This window comes from Mustela nigripes, chromosome 1 (assembly GCF_022355385.1).
Source record: "Mustela nigripes isolate SB6536 chromosome 1, MUSNIG.SB6536, whole genome shotgun sequence".
NCBI lineage: Eukaryota > Metazoa > Chordata > Mammalia > Carnivora > Mustelidae > Mustela > Mustela nigripes.
This window is the reverse complement of record NC_081557.1, coordinates 5,853,581-5,876,700: the sequence shown is the minus strand read 5'-3', so window position 1 is coordinate 5,876,700 and position 23,120 is coordinate 5,853,581. Positions and strand designations below refer to the sequence as shown.

The 23,120-nt window shown below is 50.9% G+C and overlaps 1 protein-coding gene and 1 long non-coding RNA gene across 5 annotated transcripts; one reads left to right on the top strand and one right to left on the bottom strand.

The window, feature by feature from the left end:
- Nucleotides 1-1,292: 1,292 nt before the first annotated feature.
- On the bottom strand, nt 1,293-10,324 carry SLC29A2 (solute carrier family 29 member 2). 4 transcript variants are annotated; one of them, XM_059400876.1, is made up of 12 exons: nt 9,238-10,324; nt 8,909-8,990; nt 7,254-7,420; nt 6,882-7,021; nt 6,342-6,476; nt 5,582-5,679; nt 5,284-5,368; nt 4,588-4,724; nt 4,219-4,324; nt 4,020-4,105; nt 3,075-3,157; nt 1,293-2,397 (listed from the first exon to the last, which is right to left on the bottom strand). In XM_059400876.1, exons 1-12 carry the CDS (start codon nt 9,264-9,266, stop codon nt 2,286-2,288), a joined length of 1,260 nt encoding a protein of 419 aa, XP_059256859.1. In that variant the 5' UTR covers nt 9,267-10,324; the 3' UTR covers nt 1,293-2,285. The 4 variants fall into 4 exon arrangements, with proteins under 4 accessions (XP_059256859.1, XP_059256842.1, XP_059256863.1 ...); XM_059400859.1 differs by having other exon boundaries at nt 3,075-3,274; nt 9,238-10,322; XM_059400867.1 differs by having other exon boundaries at nt 2,271-2,393; nt 3,075-3,274.
- Nucleotides 9,718-22,429, top strand: LOC132018217 (uncharacterized). Its single transcript, XR_009404475.1, has 3 exons — nt 9,718-9,809; nt 10,372-10,560; nt 22,165-22,429. It is a non-coding gene; the product is annotated as an uncharacterized LOC132018217 (long non-coding RNA).
- The last annotated feature ends 691 nt before the right edge of the window (nt 22,430-23,120 follow it).

Genomic DNA, 23,120 nt, shown 5'->3' with positions numbered 1-23,120 from the left:
TGGAGCCTGCATCCCCCTCTCTCTCTGCCTGCCTCTCTGCCTACTTGTGATGTCTGTCTGTCAAATAAATAAATAAATAATCTAAAAAATTAAAAAAAAAAAACCCAAAATAGTTTCTATTAAAAAAAAAAAAAAAAGAAAAGAATGCTGGACCAGCTCACCCGCACGTAACCACTAGGTTAAGCGGCCTCTGAAGAGGCAACCACCCCTTTCTCTCCTGGATCTCTCCTCTGTCTAACCCCCAATTTATGCCTCATCCCTAAGGTCCTTCATCATTGGTCCCCAACCCCCTGCTCCAGCCTCATCCTCTCCCCTCTGGCTCTCTCATATCTTAGGGGCTCCCCAACTCCCCAATCCCCCCAACCAGAAGTCCCCACTGTTCCCTGAGTTTCCTAAATATGCTGTGTCCATGCCACCGCCCTGCTGTCTCTGCCTGGACACCCCTCCCCGACCTGGGCCTTGTGTATGTTTGCGGGGGGGGGCGGGGGGGGGACACAACAAAGACTACGACTCATTTACTCATTTTTCCTTCCTTTGAGGCACGGCTGAGGGGACACTTCCTCAGAGCTGCCGCCTTGATTTTCCAGAGCATCGTTTTTTGGACTCTTACACTCCATACTTCTGAAGGGCCCTCACAGACCCCCTCCCGCATTACATGTCACATTCTATGTCCCATGGCCTTGGGGCGGGGACCTGTCTCCTTTGTGTCAGGCTCACCAGAGTCTGGCACAGTGAACAGTAGTCAAAGGAATGAACCCTCCCTTGGGGGTTCTGCCCTGTGGCTTCAGTTCAGCCCCCAAGGTCCTATCTCACCTCTGAGCAGGGAACCCGTGCTGGCTCAGGGCCGGGTATTTAATAGCTGCTCAGTGAACGTTCTTGGCAGGCGGGAGGGCACGTGGGCAGAAAGGCTGGTGCCTCTGAAGGCTTCGCTTTTCTCTGGGCTGGGCAGGATGGTACAGGCGTGTGATGAGGCAGGACTCTTGTCCATCCCTCCGGGAAATTCACCGACTACCTCCCCGAGGCTCCATTTTTGAGAAGGGGCAGGGCTGGGGAGGCAGAGGACCCCAGTGGAGGGAGAGAGCGACAGCAGTTCACGCAGCCGGGTGCTCTGCCCAGGAGCGCAGGCCACTATGTGCTCAAGAGGGCCCAGCACAGGGATGCCCATGAATCTCCACCCTCTCAGGGCCTCAGTTATCCCATCGGTCAAATGGGTACAATCAGCCCTACCCCACCCGGCTCATCAAAGCCAATAGAGCTGAAAGCGCTTTGGAAATAAAGACTCAGTGAACCAATTATACAAATGAAGAAGGTTGTTATTAGACCCAGGAGCAGGATTGGAGGGAGGAACAGCCAAAATGTGGAGTAAGTGCTTAGGACTCCTGCCTTGAGCCTCTTGAAGGAAAGAGAAGCAGGTAGTGGGCAGGAAGAACAGCACCTACAGGGAGGAGGGGGGTGGGGGCTGGGTCCCGGCTCTGCCACGGACCAGGACCAGTCGTTTCCCCCTGAGACTTGGTTTCCTCACCTGCACGCGGGGAGCGCACGATCCCTGCCTGGCTCCCCACAAAGGTCTCAGTGTGACTCGGGGACAGAAGAGCTTTGCACACTGTAAAGAGATGCGCACCCGTGAAAGCCCACTGCAGCTCCGAGACCGAGGCCCAGCCAGGCTCTGGGGAGTGGAGACAGTTAGGTGTTGGCAATGAAAACACCGTTTAGCCCCACAGGGTCCCGTGAGTACCCTCAGATCCCTAATGTCTGTTCCTTCTCCCTGCTGCCCTCAGCTTCCCTGGCATCCTCTGCCCTGGGGTCTGAGAGATTTGATCCTGGGGTTACTGCAGCCTGGGGAGACGAGCAACTCCCCACTCCCACTCTCAGCCAGAGGCTGGGCCCCACCAGCCACACCCTTGGCAAGACCCCACTGGTGGCCTCCGATCCCCACAGATTAGCAAGTGCATTTCTTGAAATTAACAGATAGACTCTTGGCCGTCTTTTCCCTGATCGGCGCCCTTGGGATGAGGTTGTGTGCATCTCTAAATAGTCCGTCTCTGTGTGTCGGCTCCATTCCTGGGTGAGGGTCAGAATGACCGCTGGTGAATTTTTCCTTGCAGCTCCCAAGTGGACACCAGCCAGGGAAGGAGAGCAGCACCCCACCGCCTCCTGGCACCTCCAGACCAAGGGGACCTGCCCAGCAGAGGCTTGAACCTGGCTCGCCATTCCCCCTGCGTTGGGGTCTCAGCTCCCAAGGGGCAGCGAGGAGAGAGCTGTGGGCAAGCCCTGGACGGAACACTTCAGAGCAGAGCCTTGAAGAGGAAGGAAAAGGCGGCTCCACAGGAGAGCCCCAGGGCCAAGAAGAAGGTCATGAGCGTGCCAGCCACCTCCCTCTCGTGTGGTAGCACCTGCCTAGGACACACAAGAGGAGGAACTCTTAGGGGACACCAGGCCAAGTCTCGACCCAACGCCAGTGCCCTCTGCTCCCCTTACAACAGGGCACCTGAACTCTAGTCTGGGCTGACCCCACCTCTGGGTCACTGTAACTAGGCCCTTCTCTCTGGACTTTAGTTTCCCAATCTATCAAGCCTGGCCCCTGCCAAGGACATTTCTCGGGCCCCTGTAGGCCCAGTTTTAGAGGATTCTAGATTCCACTGCCTTCGAGCGCCACACAATGTCCCAGCCTTGTCCTCCCTGTCACCTTTACTCTCTCTGGATTCTCAACTCGATTGTCCCTAAAGTAAAGAGCCCATGATCCCCCACTGGATCAAGACATTAGCTCCACGTTCAACTGAGAATTTGGAGAGGCTTTGGGACCTAGGCCCAGAGGGGAGTCTCTGGAAGTTGTCCGCGGGCTATTTCATTGGCAGGAATGTGTCTCCCCATAACCCCACCCCCTCAGCCGCCCCACCTGCTCAGGCTCCATCTCCCCAGCTCCTGCCCCGAGGCAGGCTCAGTGTGGCTCAGTGTGGGTGGGGGGGTGGGGGCCGCCCCACAAGCGAGGCCTAGAGACAGCTAGTGAAGCCGAGTGGGTCCCCTCTCCGCCAGCCCACCTCCCCAGCCCCAGGCCCTCCCTCCTGCCCCCAGACCTGGGCGCCAGGCACATGGTGAGGGACATCAGATAGCCGTTGGAGACAGCGAAGAGCAGCATGAAAGTGATGAAGTAGGCATCCTGTGGGAAGAGGATGGGCAGCCGGGACCTCTCGGGCACGTGGCACAGCATGAAGAGTGGCACGAACAGGATTCGCAGGCCGACAAGCAGAGGCAGCAGCCGGCTGTCCTCGTCTGGCTGTGGCAGAAGCTGGGCTGAGGGCTGTCCCTGGGAGCCCGCCCCGGCTGGACTCTGTCACTTGCCCTGACCTCCTACTCTGCGTGTGCCGGGGAGGGCCCAGCACGGAGGCCTCTGGAGGGTGAGGGGCTGGGCCGAGGCCACCCAGCAATCAAGGACTGGCCGGGGGCTAACCCCCTCCGTCCCTTCTGAGCTCCTCTCTCTGCAGCAGAACTGGGGGAGACCTTACACAGCATCTTTGGTTTCCCACCTAGGCTCCTCCAAGGACACCGGGGGGTTCCACGGACCCCTCTGGGGCAGGTGGGGTTGCTGAATAAGATTGGAGGCTGGGGATCCAGACCCCAGCCCAGCCGGGATCAGAGCAGCTCCTCTTTGGTCTGCCTCATTCTATCTCCTTGGAAGACTTCATTTAGAGAAGTAGCACCTTGGCTAAAAGCAATCCGGACACTCGGAATCTTGTCCAACCTCTCACATGGGATAGGAACCTCCAGGTAAGGGTCTCTGGGCTGGATGCTGGTGACACAGGTCAACTGGACATGACTTCTGCTTTCAAGGAGCTCATTGTCCAAGCCCTGCCTTGCATACCTCCAGGGGCCAGGAGCTCACTACCTCTTAGCCAGCTGTTCTGTTGCCAGACCTAGATTGGTCCGACTTTGGGGAGATCATCCTTCTGGGCTCTTTCACACCCTCTGATCCCCAGCTGCTTCCTGGAAGGGTCAGGTGCCCCCAGCCCAGGTATGCTCACCCACAGGAAGTAGGAGGTCAGGCTCCGTCCTACCCAGTCCATGATGTTGAAGAGAAGGAAGCAGCAGATGGGGTTGAAGAACCGACCTGGGAGAGAAACAGGGCTCATCCTGGTCCCTCCTCCCTCCCCCTCCCTTAATTCCTCTGCCCTCCTCCCGCCCTCTCCCCTGCCCCGCCCTCTTCTGCTTCCCAGCACTCACTCCACTTCCCAGGACTGGTGGAGCTGGTCACCATGGCGGTGATTGCAGGGAACACAGACAGAGTGACAGTGAAGACAAGCACAAGGCACAGCGCCGTCAACCAGATCTGAGAGCCAGAGGCAGGGGTGTAAGTAGGCGGCACCAACTAGGGCCCCAAACGCAGCCCCAGCCTCCAAGCCCTGGCCCTGGAGGCAAGACACCCGAGGCCTGGGCCTCGCTGTGTTCCTGACCCACTAGGACTCTGGCACCTTGAAGTGGACCAGGGGAGCATGAAGGTCCCACTCCATTTTAAGGGTCTTTAGAGAGGTCTGGAGAGAGTAGCTCTCTCTTCCCCAGGGCTGGTGGTTGGAGGCCACATCCAAGCCGAACCTTTTGGAAGACAATGAAAACTGAAGGTTTTCCTGGCTTCTGGGGCTCCTCAGGCTCCAGTTCTGGCTCCTTCTCAGCGTCCAGATCCAGAGTCAGGGCTACCTTCTGGGGACTGTTGGGAATACCGTTCTTCTCATCTGGGGCAAGAGGGGAGGTCAGAGTCATGCCTGTGGCAGCCAGGTTCCATGGAGAGTGATTCCCAGCAGTTAAAACAAGTGGCTCTCCTCCAGCCCGGGATGTAGGCAAAGAGAATTAACCAGGGAAATATGCTAAGCTACTTCTTATGAAGCACATACGTGTGTCGGGCAGAGTTAAGCACCTTAAACAGATTATCTCCCTGCTACTCCTTTCCAGATAAAGAAACGGAGGCTCAGAGGGGTTAAGGGACTTGTCTAAGGTCACCCAGCTTGGATGCCGGAGGCCGGGATCCGAATAAATGCATTTGGACCCAGAACTAGCGTGTTGGCGCTCCACTGTCTCCCCATTTTACAGAGGGGGAAACCGGCGCTCGAAACCCACAGGGATGGCTCTGCTCCCACTGGATTTCTTCTGGGTCTACTCACACGAGTCTACTAGGGTTGAGGACTCCAGCTGGGAGGTGTCCCAGAGGGGAAATGCTTCCCTGCGGAGGTAGCTTCGGCCTCCTTTGGGTCCCCCCGCCCCGCCGTGCACTGCCCCGCAGGGTCCTGAACTCACCAGACTGGAGGAGCTCAGCTTTGGTCTCCAGCTCCTGCCCTGGCGCCTGTGACGGTTTCTTGGCTAGGTAGTAGCGGGCAAACTCCTGCAGAAGGAAAGCGTTGGCCCTGCCTGGCGTGGCGGAGGCGTCTGGCTCCCTCTCCACCCTGTGGACTGCGAGGCTGGCGTCCCCCAGTGGCTGACTCCTCTGGGGATCAGGTCCCTTCCTCCTCCTCCCCTGGCCTCTCGCAGGGCCTCAGACTCAGAGCTGTATCTGAGATGCTCTGAAGTGGGGCCTCGAGCCCAGTACCAGGCTCACCAGGTGGGGCAGGCTCAGGTAACACACGATGGACATGAAGATGCCCACGCAGGGTGTGATGAAGTACCCCAGGGCGGAGGTCTGGGCATCCACGCCACCTGTGCAGAAACTTCAGCTGCAGAGTGGAGGGGGCTGGTCCCGCGGGCTCCCTTGGGCGGGGGATAGGGGCGGGGCTAATGACTCGTCCCACTTCCCATTATGCACTTCTCAGCTTCACCTCCTGGCCTCTTCCGCTCTGCTGGCTGACAAAACTCAGGAGCCCATGCAGGACCCCAGGCCAGCCCTTTGCTTCTTTCATTCCTGCCTGTCACTTTTGTTGAGCACCTATTATGTGCTCATTTTTACTGCACGCTCCGTACAGTCTGAGGACAGAACTCTTAAGAAGCATTTCGGTGGGAAAACTGACACAGGTGTCCAGTGCCCTTGGCTGGGGAGCAGTGGGATTAGGATTCCAACCAAATTTACTTGAATCTTAACCCTGTCCCCCCTTCCCTGAACCCCAGGCTGCTGCCACTTACCAGCGTCAGCCTCAGGAATCCTGCCCCAGGCCCCAAGTTAACCCAGCCCTCACCTGATCATTCTCTCACTATAGAGCCCAAGAGTCCCACTCCCTACCCCCAAACCCAACCCCAGCTTCCCATCACCTCCATCTCTACCCAGAACCCAAGGCATCTCACTCCTAGCACACTCTGTCTGCTCCCCAGAATCCCAGAGGCCGCTTCCACCCCCCCCCCTGCCGCAACCACCCAAGTCCACTCACTGGCCATGGACATGAGCATGGCCAGGGCAGCGAAGATCCCAGCCAGGCCCTGGCCACTGAGGAAGAGGGTGCTGTAGGTGGAAGGCATGGTGCCCAGCTGCCCGAAGAGGCTGCCCTGCAGAACTGCACAGAAGGCTGTGGAGGGAGAAGAGTGGGGGCTGTCGCTCAATGAGGCAGGCCTTAGAGGCTCCCTGGAAGAGGCGGTGTCAGGGTACACAGGAGACCCTGGACTAGGTCGGGCAGGCATCAGACTCTGGGCATCCTGGTGTAACACTGTCCCATTCATTCTTCTCATGTGCGGCCATAGGTCTGAGGGACTAGGGGCCAGGAGACCTGATCTTAGGTCACTATGGGTTTGGGACAAGTGACTTTTCTCTTCCCTCTGGGGCTCAGTTTCTCCTCAGGGATAGGAGTGCAGCCGCTGCTGTCTTTCCTTCTAGGATATGTTGGGCCTTTTCAGTTACAAAGAAGAGGCTCGGCTGAAGCCCGGGGTGCAGGGGGTGGGGAGGTGGGGAGGCGGGGAGGGGAGGCGGTGCTCACAGTTGATGAACCAAACAGACGCCATGGTGATGGAGAAGAAGGGCCCAGGGCTCATGTCCACCTTGACCAACGCCGCCGTCAGGGCAAAGAGCAGCAGGATGGCCAGCAGGCTGCCCAGAATCCGCACCGTCTCAGGGACGCTGCTCATAGGTACGGGTGGAGTGGGCATTGGCTGGACCCCCGGCCCGGGGTGGGGGGGAGGCAGGCAAGAGATGGAGCTCAGGGTTGGACAGCGGGAGCTGGAGGGGGCATGCAGGGGCAGTGGAGGAAGGATGGGAGGTCTTCCCTGGGCCCAGGGATGGATGGCGCTTCCTTAGCAGGGGCACCACAGAGGGGCGGCCTGCAGGGAGCCCGAGGGGCGGGGCCTCTCACCACTGGTACAGGAAGGAGTTGAGGAGAGTGAAGAGCAGCAGGGGCAGCTGGGACAGCAGCGTCACCCAGTTGTTGAAGTTGAAGGCGTCTGCGGGGCCGGTGTGGTTGCTGTCCAGGGTGCCGGTGGTGGTGGTGGTGTTGGCCCCTGCCAGCCGGCCCTGGAAGTACTGCCAGGATGCCAGGGGAGGGGGTACAGGTCACCCTCCGACCTACCCTGAGGAACCCGCCAGCTTTTCTTCTCTGTCTGCTCCCCTGCTTGCCATTGCTCAGTTAACGTCTGCGGGAGCTGTCTGTCCTGTACTGATCCTAGCGCCTGGCACACAGTCAGAGCTTGATGAATGTTCCCTGAATTGAACAGCTGATGTCTGGGACAGAGCCCAAGCCCTAAGAACCCCCAGCTTGGGCCTTACTCCATCTTTGAATCACCCCTCCTCTGCAGAGCCCTGGTTCCAGCCTCTACCCCCATTCCTGCAGCAGCTTCCAGACTCCTGAAGATTTACTGAGTGCCTACTGTAAGCCAGGCCCAGCCTAAGTGCTGACCAACCGTATTCCCTCTGGAACACACATTCATTAAGCTTCTGTTTAACTTCCACCTCCCCACCCCCAGGGTTCGCCCCTGTTGCCTTCAGGGCAAAGCCCCAAGATATTGAAACAGCAGCGGGAGCCCTTCAGAACCAGATCCTGGCCTCCCTGTTGGGTTGCATCTCCTGCTCCATGCTGCTAAGCTCTAGTACCCCAGGCTCTGGCCCTTTCTCCGAACAGGTTGGCATTCCCCTGCCTGAGTGCCTTTACGAGGAATGCCTGGAATGCCTTCTCCCTTTCCTCCCGCTACCTCCTAACCCCCAAACACCCATGCTTTACCTACCCTTCTCCTAAGTTACAAATCACCTCTTCTATGAAGCAGAAGGAATTACTCCCTCCTCCACCCCTGCCGGGGACTCAAAGGACTTTGCTCCAAGCCTGGAGTGGCAGGTGCCCTATTAAATTATTAATAGCTCTTTGGCACCCAAGTCTTTCTCAAGACCAGGGGCTGATTTAACTTTGGGTCTCCAGGGCCCAGCAGAGAGCCAGACGCTGAAAAGGCATCTGGAAAGTTGCTGCACTGACTATGTATGAATAACTCAGTCCTAAAGAGAATACAAACCCCACGTTTCTGCCTTCCCTTGAGAGAATGCGGGCTCCGAAAGGGCCGAGGTTTCCTCTGTTGTGTTTCCCCCTATCGCCCCAGTGCCAAGAACAGGGCCTGGTTCACAGTAGATGCACATTATTAACTGTTTGTTGGGTGAATGAATATAATTTGCTTTTATTCAATGAAAACCGAAGGCTTGGATAACCCACTTTGGGAGTGGATTAGCCCAGGAATGACTCGCCAGGGAATAATGACCAACGAGGGTGGTGGGTGGGTAGTTCTTGGCTATCCCACAGCTCCCGCCCCCGTTGGTGGCCTTGCCCCTCTAGGATCTGGGCGTCTCTGAAACCTTGACGTTTCCTATCAGTGAGCGGGGCACCTCCCCTCTCTGAGGCTCTTTGCTTCAGCGGACAAACGGGCAGAATGAGGAGTCAGAGGCGGCGCGGTGGGAAAGCGCCTGGTACTCCTCGAGTCCCAGGCGATGGTGGTTGTGGCCATGAGGCTGGGCACTCTAGCCGAGTCTCACCGGGATGGCCGTAATGAAGAAGTTCCAGGGAAGGAGCGTGCCCAGGCCCAGGATGAAGAAGCTGATCCCGACCAGGTGGTAGCTGTGAGGATCAGTCAGAAGGTCACCCTGAGGACGCGTCGCCTCCCCGCCCCCCGCCAGGCCGCCCCCTCCGCAGAGCGGACTACAACCCCCATCACCCTGGCTCAGGTAGCTGAGGGAGGAGACTGATGGGAATTGTAGTTCCATCTCGTCTGCTTTGAGCCTCGGAGCGCCCGAAGGCAGCGGGTCTGCGCTGGCCACGGCCACCCGGATATCCCCGTCCGCACCCCACCGGGTCCCCAACTCGCCTGTCTTGTGGGGCGTCTCCTCGCGCCATGGCCGCCCAGAGGGATGCGCCGGGGTGGGAGGGAGGTGGCGCGCTGCACCTGCACAGACGCCGGGGCCGGAGGGCCGGGGGATCGGGAATACTGGGTCTGGTGGGCGGCGGACAGAAGGAGGGGGTCGGGTCTCCCCGAAAGGGGCGGGGGCGGGGGAGAGGCAGGAGCAGGGGAGGAAGGCCGGGACCGATTTCCAACGGTGTCAGGCTCCTCAGGCTCGGACCTCGCTCCGCCTCCGGGGCGGGGACAGAGGGTCGTACCACCCCTCCCCACCTCCTCCTAGCCCGGACTCTGGACTCCCGCTTTGGACCCGTTGGAGCTCGAGGACCCAGGACTGCCCTCGTGGTCCCGGGCGGCTGAGAGGCAGCTGACCTGAGAAGGTCCCCGGGGCCTCCCCGCCTCGCGGTCGCGGGTCACGGACCTCGGCGGGAGGGGTGGGGGAGGCGGTAGGGGAGGTACCCCGCCCCTCCCCCGCCCCGGGCTGGCGAGCGGTCCCGGTCCCTCCGGCAGTTCGAGGTGGTGTCGGACCCGCGCAGCGCCGGGTAACTCGGGAGCCCGCGGAGGGGCTGGCTTGTCCAGGGGTAACCTGAGCGTCTGTCACCAGCGGTCCTGGGGGGCTGCGCCGAGCTGGGTGCTTCGGGAGGCCAAGGAGAGGGCCCTGTGCGGTGCTGTCTGAGCCCGCAGGCGGGTCTGGAAGAGAGACGGACCGACGCCTTCTTCTCCTCCAAGCGGTGACTGGGGAAGCATCGGGCCTTTGGGGCGCCCTGCGGAGGCGTGGGCCCAGCTGGGGAGTCCAGGCGGGCTTGGCGACAGTGAGGCTGAGCTGCGTTCCGGGCAGCAAGGGGTTAAGCAAAGGCTCAGGAGGAATGGGTGACCCGGAGATGTTCTCCCAGCGCTGCCGCCAAGCGAGCAAACAAACAAACAAACAAACAACTTTCTCGGGCGGCCCCAGGTCACATCACATCAAACCTATTAAGACGCACCCACCTCCTACTTTTTTTTTTTTTCCTGTGAAAAACTTCTAAAAGATTATAAACCGCTGCAATTTTGGAATTAATTTGCTCTAGCTCAAGTAATTTACAAATGGATCTGTTTGCTCTGCAGTTCCCGTGCATACAGGGGATGCTGGAGAAGTGAGAGGCTCCAGACCACAAATTACTTTCATAAGCAATGAAATTTCACGACCACTTCCAGATTACATGAGTGTTTCTCCATTCGACTGTGAGTCTATGGGACGACTGTGCTGGTCTGGGCCAGTGCTTTATTACTGCAAACACCTCGTGGTCCTGCCAGGTTGGTAGCAGGTCCTGGATAAATGGGTTGTAATAAATACAGCGATTGAGGGAGAAAAGGGACAGCATTAAATTACACTGAAAGAGAAAGTTATTTTCTTTTCAGTTTGCTTTCAAAATATGTCAAGGGGAAAGTCTCAACTTGGTGCTAACATGTTTCTAGCACATGTTGGTCTCTCTCCCTCTTTCTCTGACAAAGAGATGGCTTCAGGGCGGCTGCTGACAACTTTGTTTAAAGAGAAATTAATAGGGACGCCTGGGTGGCTCAGTTGGTTGGACGACTCCCTTCGGCTCAGGTCATGAGCCCGGAGTCTCGGGATCGAGTCCCGCATGGGGCTCCCAGTTCCACGGGGAGTCTGCTTCTCCCTCTGACCTTCTCCTTGCTCATGTTCTCTCTCACTGTCTCTCTCTCAAATAAATAAAATCTTAAAAAAAAATTAATAACATCTATGTTCCTTCTTTATTTTTTAAAAGATTTTCTTTTAAAGATTTTATTTATTTATTTGACAGAGATCACAAGTAGGCAGAGAGGCAGGCAGAGGGAGAGGGGGAAGCAGACTCCCCGGTGAGCAGAGAGCCTGATGTGGGGCTCGATCCTAGGACCCTGGGATCATGACCTGAGCCAAAGGCAGAGGCTTAACCCACTGAGCCACCCAGGCGCCCCTCCTTCTCTATTTTTATTGTTGCCTTATTTTTAGGGCTATTGAGGCTTCTTTGTATTTATGATAATGATATGCATTTTTCTTTGAAAAATAACATGTATAATAGAAATGTAGATTTATTAGAATTAAATAAACATTAAACATTAATAAATTAAAATACAAGTTTGTTAAAATAAGGGAAGATTGAATATAAGTTTGTTAAAATAAGGGAAGATTTAATTTTTATAATTTTTTATTTTATTTTTTATAATTTATTCAATTAAAAAATGTGTTTATTGTACACCTGAAACTAATGTAACACTGTGTGTCAACTATACTTTAAAAAAATATTATAGGACGGGGCACCTGGGTGGCTCAGTGGGTTAAAGCCTCTGCCTTCAGCTGGGGTCGTGATCCCAGGGTCCTGGGATTGAGTTGGCATCGGGGCTCTCTGCTCAGCAGGGAGCCTGCTTCCCCCTTCCCCTCTGCCTGCCTCTCTGCCTACTTGTGATCTCTCTCTCTGTGTCAAATAAATAAATAAAATCTTTAAAAAAAAAAAAAAGTATCCGAATGCCTGGGTGGCTCAGCTGGTTGGGCGACTGCCTTTGGCTCAGGTCATGATCCCAGGGTTCTGGGATTGAGCCCCGGCCTGCTTCTCCCTCTGCCGCTCCCCCTGCTTGTGCTCTCACTCTCTCTGTCAAATAAACAAATAAGATCTTTAAAAGGAATAAATTAGTAAATAGTATAAAAGATAAATTTGTTTGTAATTTAATATAAATTCAAAATTAATTTCTGGAACAGTGAATCATTGAAAGACAATTAGGTAAGGGCGCCTGGCTGGCTCAGCTGGGGCAGCATGTGGGTCTTGATCTCCGGGTTGTGAGTTCGAGTCCCACGTTGTGCGTAGAGCTTACTTCAAAATAAAATCTTAAAAAAGCAATAAGGAAAATTACCTAAAAGGGACCGCAGGGAGGGCACAGCTATGGCTCAGGCTTTTCAAAGAAAGATCCAGGAGGAACTGAGCTGGGGACACAGCATTTGTTGAAACAGTGAGTGAAGGAAGCTGAAGGTGAAGGCATTTTAGGGAGAAAACAGCCTGTACCAAGACCAGGGAATCCGGAATGCTGGCGCCTTCTGAGACACACAAACAGATCCCTTTGGCAGGCCTCGAGGGAGCAGGAGGCTGGCTGAGATTGCTGGTGAGGACAGGAGGAAAGAGTCTGGATTTCCATTTAAAGGAGAGGTTCTCAGGGGCACCTGGGTGGCTCAGTGGGTTAAGCCTCTGCCTTTAGCTCAGGTCATGGTCTCAGGGTCCTGGGATCGAGCCCCGCATTGGGCTCCCTGCTTGGGGGGGGAGTCTGCTTCCCCTCTTCTCTCTGCCTACTGTGATCTCTCTCTCTGTCAAATAAATAAATAAAATCTTAAAAAAAAAAAAACAACAACAAGGGAGAGGTCCTCAACTCTCAGACTTAGTTAATTACAAATATAGCAAACGCTCTGTTGCTCTCCTCAGTGAATTAATATGTAATAAAACCTATTTGTACAGACGCACACAGAAACGCACACACACACACAGTATAATGTATGTATAATGTCCTAATTGTACTACACAGGATAAGTAAAAGGATTTAGTAATAAAATAGTGTGTGTTTGAATATATAAATGGTCAGACCCAGTTGGGCAGTGGGATGGGGGCCCCCCTCTTTGTAAAACCACAGTGAGGGGTGCCTGGGTGGCTCAGCGGGTTAAAGCCTCTGCCTTCGGCTCAGGTCATGATCCCAGGGTCCTGGGATCAAGCCCCACGTCAGACTCTCTGCTCAGCAGGAAGCCTGCTTCCTCCACTCCCTCTCTCTGCCTGTCTCTCTGCCTACTTGTGATCTCTGTCAAATAAATAAATAAATTCTTTGAAAAAAATAAAACCACAGTGAATCTAACCATGTGTGCACTGTGCGGACGGGTGGTCAGGCCACCACTCAAGGACCACTAGCTTGCTATTGGTGATGCGACTTTCTGAAATGGTAACCAAGTCTCGGCAAGGTTCCAAACAAACCAAGTGCCGCTGTCTCTCCACCTAGACAGTGGCTGTGTTACAGAAAGATGCTGGGTATTCTCAAACCTTACAAATAATACACTGTGTCCGTGCAGAGAATGGGGGTTAGAGGTCAAGCTCAGAAAATCATCCACTTGGTTTTCAAAATAAAGAAGAGATTTTATTTTTACTACCGTTTTAGGTCTACAGAACAGTTGAATAAATAGTACATAGAGTTCCATATATTCACTCCCCCACCCCATTCCGCAGTTGCCCTTTATTATGAACGTCTTGCTTTATTGTGGTACATTTGTTACAGTTGATGAGCCCGTGTTGATACATTAAGTTAGCCCATGATTCACATTAAGATTCACTCTTCCTGTTTATATGGATCTTGTCTGATGCATCATGTCACGTATCCACGATTACGGTGTCATACAGGATAGTTTCACTGCCCTAGAAGTCCCTCATGCACCACCTCTGCCTCCCTAGCCTCTGTTCCCTGAATCCCTGGCAACTACTGATCTTTTTACTGTCAAAATATTTTGCCTTTTCTGAAATGCCATGCTGTAGGAATCAGACGGAATGCAGCCTTTTCAGACTGGATTCTTTTGCTCAGCAATATGCCTTTATGGTTTCTCCATCTTTTTGGCTCAATAGCTCTCTCTCTCTCTCTTTTTGTGCTGAATAGTATTCCATTATATGGATTATGACAGTTTGTCTATCCACTTTCCAATTGCAGGACATCTTGATTGCTTCCAGTTTTGGGTGATTATGAATTAAGCTGCTGTACACATTCGCATGCATGTTTTGCTTGGACGTACGTTTCCAATTCAATGGGATAAATACCCAGGAGTATTATTGATGCATCATGTGGTCAAACAATGTTTAGTTTTATAAGTGTCTCCCAAACTTTCAAGTGTGTCTACCATTTTGCATTCTCACCAGCAGTGAACGAGCGTTCTGGTTGCTCCACATCCTTGTCAACATTTGGTATTGTCAGTGTTTTAGATTTTGGTCATTCCAATGGGTACGTAGTGATATCCTGTTGTTTTCCTTCGTAATTCCCTAATGATGTATTATGACAAGCATCTTTTCACATGCTTATTTACCATTTGTGGATCTTCTTTGGCAAGGTGTCTGTTCAGATCTTTTGCCCACTTTTGAATTGTGTTGTTTTCTTATCGCTGATTTTTAAGAATTCTTTTTATATTTTGAATATAAGTCCTTGATAAGATATGTGTTTTGCAGGGTGCCTGGGTGGCTCAGTCCATTAAGCATCAGACTCTTGATTTCAGCTCATATCATGATCTCAGGGTTGTGAAATCAAGCCCTGTCTTGGCATTTGCCTGTCCCTCTCCCTCTGCTTCCCTACCTCTCTGCCCCTACTGCCGCTCATGCATGCTCTCTTGAGCACTCTGTCTCTCTCAAATAAATAAATTTTCTTTAAAAAGTTTCTATTTTTTTTTAAGGTTTTATTTATTTATCAGAAAGAGAGAAAGAGGGCGCCTGGGTGGCTCAGTGGGTTAGGCCGCTGCCTTCGGCTCAGGTCATGATCTCAGGGTCCTGGGATCGAGTCCCGCATCGGGCTCTCTGCTCAGCGGGGAGCCTGCTTCCCTAGCTCTCTCTCTCTCTCTGCCTGCCTCTCCATCTACTTGTGATTTCTCTCTGTCAAATAAATAAATAAAATTTAAAAAAAAAAGAGAGAGAAAGAGAGCACCAGCAGGGGGAACGGCAGAGGCAGAGGGAGATGCAGGCTCTTCGTTGAGAAGGGAGCCCAATGTGGGACTTTATGTGGGACTTGATCCCAGGACCCTGGGATCATGACCTGAGCCAAAGGCAGACGCTTAACCGACTGAACCACCCAGGCATCCCCTAAGGTGTTTGTTGTTGTTGTTGTTGTTTTAAACACATATATGTTTTTGCCAATATTTCCCCCAGTGTGTACCTTGTCTCTTCATTTTCTCAACAAATCCTTTCATGGAGCAGGAGGTTTTAATTTTAATGAAGTCCATCTTACCACTTTTTTCTCTTTCATGGATCATTCTTTAGGTGTTGTATCTAAACACTTGTCACCAAACCCAAGTTCATCTAGATTTTTTCCCCTGTGTAATCTTGTAGAAGTCTTATTGCTTTGTGTTTTACATTTTGGTCTAAGATTCCTCTTGAGTTAATTTTTGTGAAAGATTTAAAAAAATATTTTAAATCTATATGAATGCTCAAGGAGTCAGTTAAATGTTGTTCAGGATGCAGGACCTGTTTTCCTTGTGTAGGACTCTCACGCATTTAGGGATAATTATTATCTCTGGCCTCAGCCACTAATTGCAATTAGTGCCCTCTCCTCCCATGACTGTGATTACTAGGACAAAATTCTCCAAGATCCTGGGAGGCAATATTGTCCTACTAAGCATCATTCCCCCTTCCATCCTCCAAGAGATGGGGGAGGGGAAGCTCAAACAACATGGTGAAAGGTCACGGCAGTTGCTGTGAGTTTTACCATGGCACTTTGGATGCATCCATCCCAAACTGATTTTTGTCTAGCTCACTTGGTTTTGAACTTCATACAAATACAACTTACTTTTTAAAAATTCAACACATTTTTTTGTGATTCATTCATGATGTATATGGTTGTTGTTCATTCACTATTCATGGATGTGTAGTATTCCACTGCCACACAGTGTTTATCTTATTGGATAAATGTTGCAAGTGTCCGGCTTGTTTCCACTTGTGTTCCGGTCTAAGCAATGCTGCTCTGAGCGGCATTGTACCCACTGCATGCCTCCTGTGGGCATCTGTGCAGGAGTTTCTATGGATCCGGGTTTCTCAAACTCAGCCCTATAGACATTTTGGATCTACTGATTTTTAAAAAGATTTAATTAATTAATTAAATAAGATATATATATATATATGTAAATGATATAAATGAGAGTTACAAATGAGAGAGACAGAGAGAGCGTGCAAGCCGGGGGAGGAGCAGAGGGGAAGGGAGAGGGAGAGAATCTCAAGCAGACCCCGCTCTGAGCGTGGGACCCGATGTGGGACTTGATCCCTGTACACTGAAAGCACAACCTGAGATGAAACTAAGAACTGGTTGCTTAACTGACTTTATCACTCGGGCGCCCCCAACATGCATTATGATTAACTAAACTCCTCAGCCCCCTCTAGCCTGTGCCTTTTTCTCAGTCTTTCCTTGTTTTTCATGACTTGGACAGTTTTGAGAAGTACTGGCACGGAATTCTATAGACTATTCCCCAACTTGGGTTTTTCTGTTTTTACTATGATTAGACTGGTATTGAGGGCAGGGAATACCCCAACGGTGACACACCTTTCCATGAACAGTATCTAATATCAACAGGACATCACTCGTGATAGTAACTTCGGTCGCTGGTCACATTGCCAAGTTTATCCTCTGCAAAGCCACTATTTTCTTTCCATACTGTATCCTTTGGAAGCCAGTTGCCACATCTGCTCACAGTCAAAGGTGGGCAGGGCTTGGGCTTCCCCCTGCCTCCTCAAGCAGGGAGGAGCTACATATACCATCTAGAATTCTTTGTAAGGAAGCTTTGTCTCTTCTCTTCCATTTACTTATGTCACTGTGGACTGATGTATGTATATTTTACGCTTTGAGGTATAATCTAGTACTATGTATTTACTTTGCTGCTCAGATTTTCCCAGCCCTGGCCACTGGGAGTTCTTTTAAGTTGGCTGCTGTGTCCTTTTGACATGGCCCCATCCTTTTGTTGTTTTAAGTACTGTCTTGCTTTCTGCTACTACAAAATGTTTCAGGTTCATCTTGAGTTTTCTCTGCCGTAGCCCTGAATCAGTCTTTCCCCCAAGGAGTCCTGCTGCTTTTATTGGAGAATGGTATTTAGAAACAAAAATCTGGGGACTGGGAATCAAAGTGACCTTTTAAAAATGAAAAGGGGGGGGGGGCGGGGGCGCCTGGGTGACTCAGCCGCTTGAGTGGCTGACTCTTGGTTTCAGTTCAGGTCATGATCTCAGGGTCCTGAGACTGAGTCCTGTCCGGGGCTCGCCGCTCAGGACGGAATCTGCTTGTACCTCTCCCTCCCCATTCACCCCTTCTCCTGCTCTAACCCCCCCCCCCCCTCAGATAAATAAATAAATAAATAAGTCTTTTGAAAAATTGCATTATATCAGCTCCCTGCATACACTGGATAGATTCCCACTGTTCTCAGAGTTAGAGCTGGGTCTGTGAAAGGCTTTTAAGATCTAGCTTGGGTGGGCTCCCGACACCCCCTGGTCCCAGCTGGCTCCGCTCCCCTCAGCCCACCAGCCATGCCACCCCTTTGTTTCCCAGGATACTGCAATTTTTCTATTTTTGAAGGAATGTGAGCGTTTCATCCTCCAAGTAACTCTGACCCCTCCTGAAATATTCCTTCCCGAGAGAGAGAGTGTCCTGGCTACTGACCTCCTCCTGTCCAATCTCCAGATCTAATTAGAGTCTCTGTTGCAGGACCCAGTGTTTTCTCTTCCGTGGCAGAGACTGCCTGATATCTACAAAAATCCTTTCTCTCTTCTTTGGTGGCATGTGACACCCTCCAGGCGTCACTTCCCAGGTTCCTTTGGAGTTGGGCTTGGCCATGTGCTGAATTTCTCTAGGTTTCTCTAGTAGAATTTGACTGGAGTGATATGTGCCACTTTCTAGACTGGCCCATAGAAACTTCCACGTGTGCCTCCATGCCTTTTCCCATCCTAAGGGCGGGAATGGGACAACCAGGAATTCATGGAAGCTTTGTGCAGAGGATGGCAGCTCTGATGTCAGCCCAGAGCTTGAGTCATGATGTCATGCCCAGTGCTTGAGCAGAGCTCCCCCCAACCCCTAGCTTGCCCATGCCACTTTAAACTGTTCCATAACAGAGAATCAAACACTTCTGGGGCCTGTTTGTTTCAGCAGTTTATCCTACTTCGTTGCAAACATCTTCCAGTTCAGGTCAGATGCTTTCGGTGATGGATGGCAGAAAGGCTGGAGAAAGGCTTCTGGTCTGAATGGAAGATCAGGCTAATGCTGAATGTTTTCAGCTCTAACCCTTAGAGATGTGGAATGAAATCTCTGATTCCACAAATGTAGTGCAAGGCCGAGCTTATAAGGAGGAAAGGGAAATCGGGCATCCTTGAGTACTAGAAACACAGAGGAACCTGAGTGTCAGAGAAGCAGCCTGTGAGCTGAGAAGTTGGCAGTTGTGGGGCGGGAAGGGGGTGGCTGGGAAGGGTTAGAGGCTTGTCATTGTCTTTGTTGCGAGTTTGCTTTTCTTTTATAGACTTAAAAATAGCATATTTTGAGGACTTACTATATGCCAGCCACTAGTCTAAGCTCTTCGCACGAGTCCACTCATTCAATCATCACAACCTTACGAGGGAGGTGTTGTGAATGCCTCCATTTTACCGATGAAGAAGCTGAACCACAGAGACCTTAAGTCACTTTTCTGGTCTCCCCAGTATAAAGGGGCAGAGCCAGGGCTTGGAGCCAGGCTGTGTCCTTCTGAGCCTGTGCTCTCAAGAAGCACATGCATACAATGTGCCAGTGCAAGAAGGAGAAATATGAATAAAAGCTTAGCGTAAGACTCAGTTTTACTTTGGGAGTAATGGTCCTGGCGTGGCCTCCCTCAGAGCGCAGGCGTCACACGGTTCCCAGAATCTAGGGAGGATGCATTGAGGCAGGAGACAGACCTCTGCTGCCATTGTTTTCCAGGCTGTCGGCAGCCCTCCCAGACAAGCCTCTTTAAGGGTTGGGGCAAGGAGTCCAATTCCTTTTTATTCTCTACACACATTCCTTTTGAAGAACCAGATGCCATGAGATTGACTAACACAAGGCTTTGTCTAAGGAGATAGCAGTGCAGTCCCCGTGTCCCGCGGATCCTGGGAAGCCCTTCTGTGAACCAGCAGGGTGGTGGCTGTCTTGGGGAGCAGCTATCTGAACTGCTGTTAGCAGTATGTCCGGGTCTCCCCTTCTGTAGCTATAGTTAAGACCTAAGCAGAAAGGGACAGGAATCAGGAACGTTGCATTTTTCGCATCTTAGGGGTCCTCCAGACCTGACTCACTTTGTTCATTGAATATAACGTATTCTCTCTTAAGCAGAGAAAGGAGCTCTTTCAGATAATTACAGAGCACTCAATGGTGGGGAGGAGATGTTAACCATTCTAATGGGTCCTATCTGCAGGGACCCAAAAAGCCCATCTCAACCTTGCCCCGGGGTTTCCACAAGGGGGCAACCTAACACTTGCTTATGGATTCTCCAAGGGAGAAAGCTTGGTTTTTAACCTCACTTAAGAACAAAAGATGAAACCTCAGCCTTTGAGATGGGATGAGTTTGAAATGGGACCTTTGCACAAAGCTGGGACTTGTAAAGGCTGCAATCGCTTTATTAGGAAGACCAACAAGCTTCCCCCTGGGTCACGGAGGCAGTGAGAAAGCTTGCCTCAGCTGTGGACCCAGCTGGGAAAAAGAAATGTTTTTTCATCTTCAGGCAGATGTGGAGCTTGAATTAGCCCATTGGGTGGTAAACTCAAGCTGAGAAATTATTTAAAAAATAACCCCAAGCTATTTCTGTGTCTTGGATGCCTAGCAGTAGCAACTAGGGGACCATTTTGGTGGCATAGAAACCCTTCTTAAAGAAATCACAGCCAAACGAAGAAATAATTTCCCATGAGCAAGGATAAGGAGATGCAAAAATTGAGAGCATTACTTATCTCAGGAGCTAACTCATGCTTCTGGAAAGGAAGAATTATTCTTATCACAAAGACCCCCATTCTCAACAATTTAACATGTTATTTCCATATTATCCTAATTAAAATCTTAAGGATTGTTTCATAGCATTTGAAAACTGATTTTGAAAAATAAAAAACAAACAAACCACCCTGAGTTTTGAAATTCATCGTGAAGAAAAAATGAGAGAGAATAACTAATGACAGTTTGAAAAGCAACCAGGAAGTCAGACTTGCCCTAAAGACTATCAAGGGATGTTGTAACATTATTGTATGAGTTAGAGTCCAGCCAGAGGACGTGATCCACATAGTAATTTGAATAGGGGGAATTTAATATAAAGAATTATTTCCAGGGGATTGGATAATGGGGGATTTGCTAGTAGGAATTACAGAGAATTCTAAACAACAAGGGGATAGTAGATCCAAGGAGCCGTCCCCATGAGTAGGGCTGAGATAGAGTGCCCAAGGAAGAGCACATGCACACATAGGCTGGGGGCCAGATCTGGCCAGAGAGGGCAGAAGTCACCATAGAGCTGCCCAGAAGATGTGTGGGGGGTGGGGGTGGGGCGGGAATGGAGCTGGCCACCACCTGCTCAGGAACTGAGAGGTGGGAAAGCTGACATCAGCAGAAGCTGGTCACTGGAAAATCTGGTCTTCCTGAGGCCAGTGCTCAGGGAAGCTGTGGCCATGAGGAACCTATTGTGGGAAAACTGCCTGCCTGAGAGCTGAGCGTTCAAGGGGCAGAAGACACGAGCAGATGTTTCTCCAAAGAAGACATCCAGATGGCTAACAGACACATGAAAAGATGCTCAACATCATTCATCAGCAGGGAAATGCAAATTGAAACCACAGTGAGCTCCATCTCACATCTGCCAGAATGGCTAAAATAAAAAAAAACTCAAGAAACAACAAGTGTGGGAGCCTGGGTGGCTCAACTGAAGCCTCTGCCTTCAGCTCAGGTCACGACCTCCGGGTCCTGGGATTGAGTCTTGCATGGGGCGCCCTGCTCAGGGCAGGGAGGGGGGAGTCTGCTTCTCCCTCTACCCTTCCCCCCTGCTCATGATCTCTCTCTCACTTTATCTCTCAAATAAATAAATAAAATCTTAAAAAAAAAAAAAAGAAAGAAAAAGAAGTGTTGGTAAGGATGTGGGAAAAAAAGGAACCCTTGTGCGGGAACACAAAGTGGTGCGGTCACTGTGGAAGGCAATATAGAGTTTCCTTAAAAAATTAAAAATAGGGACACCTCAGTGACTCAGTTGTTAAGGGTCTGCCTTCGGGTCAGGTCCTGATCCCAGGGTCCTAGGATTGAGCCCCGCATCAGGCTCCCCACTTCTCTCTCTCCTGCTTCCCCTGCTGTGTTCCCTCTCTTGCTGTCTCTCTCTGTCAAATAAATAAATAAAATCTTTAAAAAAATTATAAATAGAACTACCCAACAACCCAGGAATTGCACTATTGGGTATTTACTCAAAGCATATGAAAACCCTAATTTGAAGAGAAATATGCACTCCTCTGTTTACTGCAGCATTATCTACAATAGCCAAACTAAGGAAGCCGTCCATGTCCATCGATAGATGAATGGATAAAAAAGATGTGGTGTATATGCACAATCGGATATTCACAACAGAATATTATATATATATAATATAAAAAAGAGTGAGGGGCACGTGGGTGGCTCAGTGGGTTAAAGCCTCTGCCTTTGGCTCGGGTCATGATCCCAGGGTCCTGGGATCAAGCCCCACATTGGGCTCTTTGCTCAGCAGGGAGCCTGCTTCCTCCTCTCTTGCTGCCTGACTCTGCCTACTTGTGATCTCTGTCTGATAAATAAATAAAGTCTTAAAAAAAAAAAAGAATGAAATCTTGCCATTTGCAACAGCATGGATAGACCCAGAGAGTACTGAGCTAAGTGAAATAAGCCAGTCAGAGAAAGACAAGCACCAAACGATTTCACTCATGTGTGGAATTTAAGAAACAAAACAAATGGACAAAAGGAAAAAAGAGTCAAACCGAAAAACAAGGGGCAAAATAGGTGAAGGGGATTAAGAGTAAATTTGTTAAAAAAAAAAAAAAAGAGTAAATTTGTCTTGGTGAACACTGAGTGATACATGGAGCTGTTGAATCACGATATTGTACACCTGAAACTAATATAATGCTGTATGTTAACTACCCCGCAATTTATTTTATTTAATTTTTAAAATTTTTATTTTTACGTAAGGCTCTGTGCCCAGTGTGGAGCTCAACACGGTGCTTACACTCATGACCCTGAGATCAAAACTGGAGCTGAGATCAAGAGTTGGATGCTTAACTGCTGAACCACCCAGGTGCCCTCACACTGGAATTAAGAGAGAGAGAGAGAGAGAGAGAGAGAGAGAGAGATGAGCACTAGAGAAAGGAGCTTGACTAGCGACTGTCCCTGGAGACACGGGAACCAGGAAAACCCTTTCTTCCTTCCATGGCTCTTCCGCGCCTCCTGTTGATAGGATAGGATTTCCAGCAACAGGGGGCTAATAGACCCATGGAGAGTTGTTGTGGGACTGTGGACTACCAATTAGATCCTGCAGCGGAAGAAGGAAGACCCACTCAGTGGACTGGAATCCTCAAGCAAGCTGCTGCTTAGTTTTGCAACTCTAGACTTCGAAGATGGTAGAAGAAATAAAGTCATATTTGAAACTTACATTTTTAAAGCACAGCTCTCTCAATGCAGAATAATTCGATATTTGATGACTTAAAATCTACTGAAATGCCACCGATCTTTTTGCCTTTGGAGATAAAACTGCAGAAATTTGTGAGGACACCAGAGACACAGTCAGAAAATAATGGGTGGTTGGCTGGACCTGCTTATAGGTGGAGATCATTCCAGGATGATTGTTCAGCTGAAGCACATGAGAAATACCACATTGGTCTTCATATGAAGTCGAGGCTGGTGACTCACTGGGAGCTGTTAGCGTCTCTGTTCTGGATTTTATGTCAAAAACATCATATGTGTCTTTCTTGCTATTTCCATGTTCAGTCAATTGGGGGAGAGTGAAGAAGAAGCTGGATCATGAAAATGATCATTTGAAATTAGATTTAAAACCTCACAGCTAGGGGTGCCTGAGTGGCTTAGTGGGTTAAGCCTCTGCCTTTGGCTCGGGTCACGATCTCAGGGTCATGGGATCAAGCCCTGTGTCC

Coding starts and splice junctions, on each gene's coding strand:
- SLC29A2 (XM_059400859.1), bottom strand. CDS start 9,266: ATGGCGCGAGGAGACGCCCCACAAGACAG. Junction 8,991..9,237: donor GGAGACGCCCCACAAGACAG/GCGAGTTGGGGA, acceptor TGATCCTCACAG/CTACCACCTGGTCGGGATCA. Junction 4,725..5,283: donor AGCTGAGCTCCTCCAGTCTG/GTGAGTTCAGGA, acceptor CTCTTGCCCCAG/ATGAGAAGAACGGTATTCCC.